The sequence below is a fragment of the Monodelphis domestica genome, chromosome 7 (genome assembly GCF_027887165.1).
Source record: "Monodelphis domestica isolate mMonDom1 chromosome 7, mMonDom1.pri, whole genome shotgun sequence".
Taxonomy (NCBI): domain Eukaryota; kingdom Metazoa; phylum Chordata; class Mammalia; order Didelphimorphia; family Didelphidae; genus Monodelphis; species Monodelphis domestica.
The window spans coordinates 12,250,501-12,257,477 of record NC_077233.1 but is presented as its reverse complement, the minus strand read 5'-3'; the positions used below and the strand labels follow the sequence as shown (position 1 = coordinate 12,257,477).

Below are 6,977 nucleotides of genomic sequence, written 5' to 3'. Positions count from 1 at the left end.
ACGCGTCCCGACAGGCGCCCCTAAACAGGTTTGACCTGAAGCCAGCTCCGGCCTCGGCCTTCATCGGCCCCGCCGACGGGTTGGAGGCTGGCCCGGTGGGAGAGCCTCGAGGCTTCCTGAATGCCCGGCCTTGGCTCAGCCCTGTCGGGACCTTCTGAAGTCAGGCTTCTGGCAGGGGTTGTCCAGGAAAGGAGGGGCAGCCTCGATGGGGGGCTTAATGGCGCTCGTCTCCTTTATTGCCTCCCATGCCAGAAGGCCTCCTGGGAGAAGGGGAGGCTGGGGGCACTTGGGGAGGCCGGGGGCGCTAGGGGAGGTCAGGGTGTTTGGGAAGGCCGGGGGCGCTAGGGGAGGTCGGGAGTGCTTGGGAAGGCCGGGGACTCTTGGGGAGGCCGGGGGCGCTTGGAGATCGCCCGGGCCCGGGAAGGAGAGGAGAGGCGGAATCCAAAGATGCCCCCAAATGTATTTAAAAAGAGAAGCTGAGCCAAATTCAGATGGACCGCTGGGGGAGAACAAAGAAATCGGAAGGGCCATAAGGAACAAGAAGGGAAACGGCTCCGCCCATTGGGCTGGACAGAGGGTGACCCAGCGCAGGGAATGAGCCCGAGCGGGCCACGAGCGTCCTCCCGGCTCGGTCCCGGGCGGCTCCTTTAAGTAGCTGCCTGTCGGGGCGCCCCCGAGGAGAGGCCGCAGGCGGGGGGGCTCTTCATGTTTGCGCCTCGTTTCTGTCCCCAGAAGCTCCACGTCTTCCTGTTCCAAGAAGTGCTGGTCATCACGCGGCCCGTCACCCACAACGAGCAGCTCTGCTACCAGCTCTACCGGCAGCCCATCCCCGTGAAGGAGCTCCTGCTGGACGACCTGCAGGACGGAGAGGTCCGCCTGGGAGGCTCCATCCGCGGCGCCTTTACCAACACCGAGAGAAGTACGAGCCCCGCGCCAGGCTTGGGGGTGTGCGGGGGGGAGGGGAGCTGAGTCCGGCACGTAGTAGGTGCTTCATAAAATGTCTCCTAGACCTCCTGCTACACTTTATTTACAGAGATATTGTCTGAGGGGGAATCGTACGGACGGCACGTAAGTGTCCGTCCTGTGGAGCGTCCTCTGCCGTGAGACGGCTGTCTATGACAGACAGATTCTCTGTGATACAGAGTATCACTCACACCCTGTGGCTGCTGCCCAAGATACAGTGTAAATCCTATAGAATCTATTTATGTGTATTGTAAAAATGAACCCTCTTCTTGCATGATCGCTGGACCCAACCCTTCCTAAGGGGAATCCCCTTAAAGACCTCCAGGGAGGGCCCCCCTCTCTTTGGGGCCCCCCCTCTCCTTGGGGTGCCCCCTCAGGCCCCCCCTCTCCTTGGGGCACCCTCTCAGGACCCCTCTCCTTGGGGCGCCCCCTTGGGCCCCCGTCTCCTTGGGGCCCCCCTCTCCTTGAGGCCCCCCTCTCCTTGGGCCTCCCCCTCTCCTTGGGCCCCCCTCTCCTTGGGCCTCCCCCTCTCCTTGGGCCCCCCTCTCCTTGGGCCTCCCCCTCTCCTTGGGACACCCCCTCGGGCCCCCCTCTCCTTGGGGCCCCTCTCTCCTTGGGCCTCCCCCTCTCCTTGAGGCACCCCCTCAGGCCCCCTCTCCTTGGGGCACCCCCTCAGATCCCCCCTCTCCTTGGGGCACCCTCTCAGGCCCCCCTCTCCTTGGGGCTCCCCCTCTCCTTGGGGCACCCTCTCAGGCCCCCCTTCTCCTTGGGGCCCCCCTCTCCTTGGCCTCCTAGGTTTCACTTCATTTCTCCATGTGTCCTGTGTTTGTTTGAGTTCTCATTCCCAAAAACACCGCTGTGGGAAGATGCTTTATTCTGTGACACACATATATAACCCAGATCAGGAGCCAAAGCCTAGAAACGGGAGGTTCCGGGTTCAGATGGGACCCCAGGCACACCCTAGTTGTGTGACCCTGGGCAAGTCACTTCACCCCCGTGGCCTAGCCCTGACTGCTCTTCTGCCCGGGCACAATACTCATTCTAAGATGAGCGTTTAGAGATATCTCTGACGGCTGGCCTGGTGTTTCAGAGGAAGGGGAAGGAAGGGGAGAATCTGGGTCAAAAATTTTTTTAAATGAAGGTAAAAACATTTTTTTTCATGAAATTGAGGGAAAGAATAAAATATTTTTTAAAAAGACAAAGACGGTCTCCTCTTGGGGCTGCCTCGCTGACGGGCCGGGGGGCACGTCCTGAGCTTGGGAGCCCCGCGAGCCCCGGGCTCGGCCAGAGGGCCGCCCTCCCATTGGTTCTTCATCCCCCTGGGAGGGAGGAGCCATCCTGGGGGGCACAAGGGCCCCGGAGGCTCGAGTTCAAGTCCCAGACCGAGGGCTGTGGGGAAGGCCGCCACTCCCCGGGCCTCGCGTTCTCTGTAGAGGCGACAAGGTCTCTTCTAGCTCCCTCCTGCTGTGGTTCGAGGTCAGGGTGAGGGTCTGCTTTTTCCTTTTGCGGGTGGGTAGTGAGAAGTCGGAGAGAAACCCCGTCCCGATCTCTCCCCTCCCCCATCCTTGAGCCGGCGTTCGGCCTCAGAAGCAGGACTTGGCTTTCCCTCTGACCGTGCGTCTCCTTGTTCTTTTCCAGTTAAAAACTTCTTCCGGGTCAGCTTCAGGAACGGCTCCCAAAGCCAGTCTCACGCCCTGCAGGCCAGCGACACCTTCAACAAGCAGCAGTGGCTGAACTGCATCCGCCAAGCCAAAGAGACGGCCGTGTGCGCCGAGGGCCAGGCCGGGCTGCTGTGCCCCCGCGAGCCCTCCCCGCCGGCCGCCCCCCTCGCCGGAGAGGCCCGGCCGGAGCAGATGGACCAGTCGGGCAGCGAGTCGGACTGTAGCATGGACACGAGCGAGGTCAGCCTCGACTGTGAGCGCATGGACTCGTCGGGGGGGGAGCGGCAAGCAGGTAGAGAGCAACGTCTGACGGGCGCCGCGTCGCCCCCGGACAGTGTTTGCATTCCACGAAGGAGCGGTTTGGAGAAGCACTTTGAGCCCTTCCCGACGGTCCGAGCCCCCGTCCTTGTCCCGGCCGACGCAGCCTCCTTCCAGGTCTGTCCTCCGTCCTGCCGGATCCTCCTGGACCCCGGAGGAAGGAGAGCGGCCGGGGGGCTCCCGCTGTAGGGAGAGGCGGTGACTCGGACCCACCGTAGGGCCGTCCCGGGCCAGAGGAAGGACCAGCCCGGCTCCCCGGGCACCCGGGCGCCGATCTTTCCCAATACGAGGTAAAGCAGGCCTCATCCCTGGTCCTTCGGTACCCCTGGATGGACACCCTGAGACGTGGCAGCGAGAAGCTGGTTTAAGAAGAAAAGACCCTTTCGGAGGGTGGTGATGGGGAAGGCGTGGGACGGGAATGACTTCCTCAACGGTTAGGATTCCCATTGGGAATGTGGAAATCCAGTTTTTCCAACTGGGAAACCCCCTATCCCTGCCTCCCTTGGGGCTCACTGCGGGACGGCCTCTGGGCCCTGTGCTGTGCCCAGGATTGTCTCTGGGATTCCCAGTCCTAGAGTGGATCTGAATCAGGTCCCTCGTCCTGGGGCGGAGACTCCCCTAACCCTAAATTTGTAGTCCTCCTCTTCTTCCTCTTCTTCCTCTTCCTCCTCTTCTTCCTCTTCCTCCTCCTCTTCTTCCTCTTCTTCCTTTTCCTCCTCTTCCTCCTCTTCTTTTCTTCTTCTTCCTCCTTCCTCTTCCTCCTCTTCTTCCTCCTCCTCCTCCCCCTCCATTGGCAGGGCAGGGTGGGTTGTGAGCTTTAAGTACGTCTGTTAAATACACTGAAATTCTCCCTTAGGAGTGTAAATATTAAGGCTGAACTGTGTAAAACTATGCCCACACCAGCACTAGTAGTCCTAATGCTAAGTTATTGCCAAAAATGGGTGGTTGTTTTTGGTTTTGTTTTTTGTTTTTTATCTTATGTGTCTTACAAGTTTACAAAAAAAGAACGAGGATCAGCAGAATGTCCATTTCCCTTGTACATAGCTCGTGTGCATTCAAGGAATTTGTGTGACAAGATAATCACTATTAAGACCCCAGGTAGAAGTCCGCGACGATGTTAAAGAGAAGCGGATTCTCGTGCTCAGTTTCTCCCTGTAAAACCTGTTTCTGTATTTATAGATTTTCAACAAGGTGAATTTTTTTTCTATTACAAGTTTTATTTAAAAGTGGTTTATTTCTTGAGGGGAGCCGTCTCTGTGCCGAGGAAGAGTGGCCAGGAGGAGAGACCATTTGGGGGGGAAGAAAGGATCCATCCTTCGAGGAAAGCCTGGGCTCCGGCTGCCCAGAGCGTTGGCCAAAGAGGCGGCCCCACTTGGCCCAGTGAGAGAAAGGCATTGAAGGCTGCAGTGAAGAGGAGTGTTTGTGTAATGGCCTTAAACTTTTCTGGAAGCATTTCAAATAAATGGCGTTAAATGGTCGTGTGGTTTGTTCTTGTTTGCTCCATGGGTGCAGATAGGAATCCTGGCCCTGTGGGCTGGGGCAGGTTGGGAGGCTCGCAGGGGACTCAGGGCTGGGCTCTCCCGGCCTTCCAGCTACCAGTCTGGGGTCAAATCCCCCCTCTGCCATGTCAGCTGGATGACCGAACCTTCGTGTCCCTGTGCCTGAGGCCGCCATCTGCTATTAGAACAAAATATAATGAACCAAAAATGAACTAAAACAACACAATGAGCAAAATAGAACAATCATCCAATGAGACATTTGTCCCTGTGAACGCTGAGCTCCCAGTACCTTTAGTGAAAAAAGTCAACGTGCGTCTCTCTAAGCCAATCGCACGTCTCTCTTTCTCTCCTAGTCTCTAGCGCAGCCAGATGGGCTCACTTGCTGCTTGCTCCCTGTGTACACAATATTCACTGCAGCTTTTTGGGGGGAGAGCAAAGAACTAGAAACCGAGGTGATGTTCACCCATCGGGGAATGGCAGAACAAGTTACGGTTTCTGAATGGGATGGACCCCATTTTACTATATGAAATGATAACGGGTATAATTTCAGAAAAACCTGAGAAAATGTCTATGAACTGATGTGGCACGAAGTCAGGAGAACAACTTGTACAGTGAAAGCAATTGTGAAGATAATCAGCTTTCAAAGATGGAGTCCTTCTGATCAGCACAATGACTCGCCACACTTCCAAAGGACTCCATAAGAACATTTTCCTTTTCCTTGTACTTTTCAACATGGCTAATGCAGAAACTTGTAGATCTGAATCTCTGTCTTTGTAATGGATTCTATTTTTCTTGCCTTTCCAGTGACAGAGAGGGAGACAGAGAGAGAGAGAGAGGGAGACAGAGAGAGGGAGAGAGAGACAGAGAAAGAGAGGAGGGGAGAGAGACGGAGAGAGGAGGGAGGGAGGGAAGGAGAGAGGGAGAGAGGAGAGAGGGAAACAGAGAGAGAGGGAAACAGAGAGAGACAGAGAGGAGGGAGGGAGGGAAGGAGAGAGAGAGAGAGGAGGGAGGGAAGGAGAGAGAGGGAGACAGAGAGAGAGAGGGAAACAGAGAGACAGAGAGAGGAGGGGAGAGAGAGAGAAGAAGGAGAGAATTTGGAACTGAAAATCAATTAAAATTAAACTTAAAAAACAAATATGTTACTTAGTAAATTTTCTGTGCACCCATATTGGTTCACCCTCCCAAACTATGTAAGAATCTGCTGCCCCTCCCAGAGCAGTCACCTCCTGCGGAAGCCCTTTCCATTGTGGTACCCACTCATCAGTCTTCAGAATCCTCCTCGGAATTATTGCTCCAAAACTTTCTTCGTGAGAACGTCTCTATCCCTCCTGGCTGGGCTGTGTTCTCATATAGAATTTTACACCAGGGTATCTTATCTATCTTTTCTCTAACCCCACTGAAATGGATGACCCCACAATCTAGGGAGAAAAAAAAGGGAAGAATAAGTTAGATTCTAGAAAAATAAAATAGATAGCAAGTTTGCCCTCCATTCTTGGCAAGATTTCCAAAATTAGGGGAATGGTCTGTGAGCCTGTGGGAGGGAGAAACTGTGATCACTAAGAACTATCTTAGGTTCACTAAGAAATCAACTAATTAATTAATTAAATTAAGATAATAAAAAAGAACAAATCAGGCCAGATAAACACAGTGTCTTTTTCAGACAAGATTCTCTGCCTCACAGATGATGGACATGTTGTAGCCATAGGAAGTGTGGACTTCAGCTGAGCATCTTGTCAGCAGTTCAGTGACCTTTTTGTGGTCCGAGTGAAGAGTGATGATGGATAAAAAGACAGCCTTGTAGTGATTAACATGGCATCGTCGATGAAATCAGTGACAGCAACATTCCACAGGACTCTCTCCGTGGCCAGATAATGTGGAATGTTTTGCAAGTGACTTAAAGACAGAGGAAGCATGATTGCCCATTTTCTTCTTTTTTTTTTTAAACCCTTACCTTCCATCTTGACTTCAAGGCAGAAGAATGGTAAGGGCTAGGCAATAGGGGCGCCCATTTTCTAATGGCTCAAAGCTGGGAGAGTGATGCACCAGACAACAAGATCATATAAATAGCTGACATTGGCCTTGCACTTTGAGAATTCTGGAGAATCTAGAAGATGGGCCGAATCCAAGAAGATTAAAAATGAAGAGAGATAATGGTGACGTCCTGCTCGAGTTGATCAAGAGAAAAGCAAGATAAGCCACAGAAGCACAGGTTTTATAAGAAGTCATGACTAGTTGGCTTGGGGATTTATTAGCACATAAGCATGGGGAACCAGCAGTGGGAAGGAACCACCACAGAAGCTCAGGTCATCTTGGAGGGGAGTGAAAAGAGGTCTTGGCTCCTCATCAGGGTCTGGGATGACCTACTGTATGCTTGTCTGGCCACATCTGAGGGACCCTGTTCCCTCCCAGGTACTATACTTAAAGAGAGAGATCGACTAAATGGATTTGTCCAAAGAAGAGAAAAAGGGATGCTTCCCCCAAAAAAGAGGGCTTAGGGAAGAGATGCTGGCTCTCTCTCTGAAGAGCCACCATATTG

The 6,977-nt window shown here is 53.8% G+C and overlaps 1 protein-coding gene across 2 annotated transcripts in view; it reads left to right on the top strand.

The window, feature by feature from the left end:
- Positions 1 to 4,419, top strand: part of ARHGEF3 (Rho guanine nucleotide exchange factor 3) — a 34,425-nt gene extending 30,006 nt beyond the window's left edge. For both annotated transcript variants that reach the window (XM_056804200.1, XM_056804201.1), the window contains exons 9-10: positions 733 to 919; positions 2,602 to 4,419. In XM_056804200.1, the coding sequence (XP_056660178.1) occupies positions 733 to 919; positions 2,602 to 3,131 (717 nt within the window). In that variant the 3' untranslated portion in view covers positions 3,132 to 4,419. The remainder of the gene's footprint in view (positions 1 to 732; positions 920 to 2,601) is intronic.
- Positions 4,420 to 6,977: the final 2,558 nt, after the last annotated feature.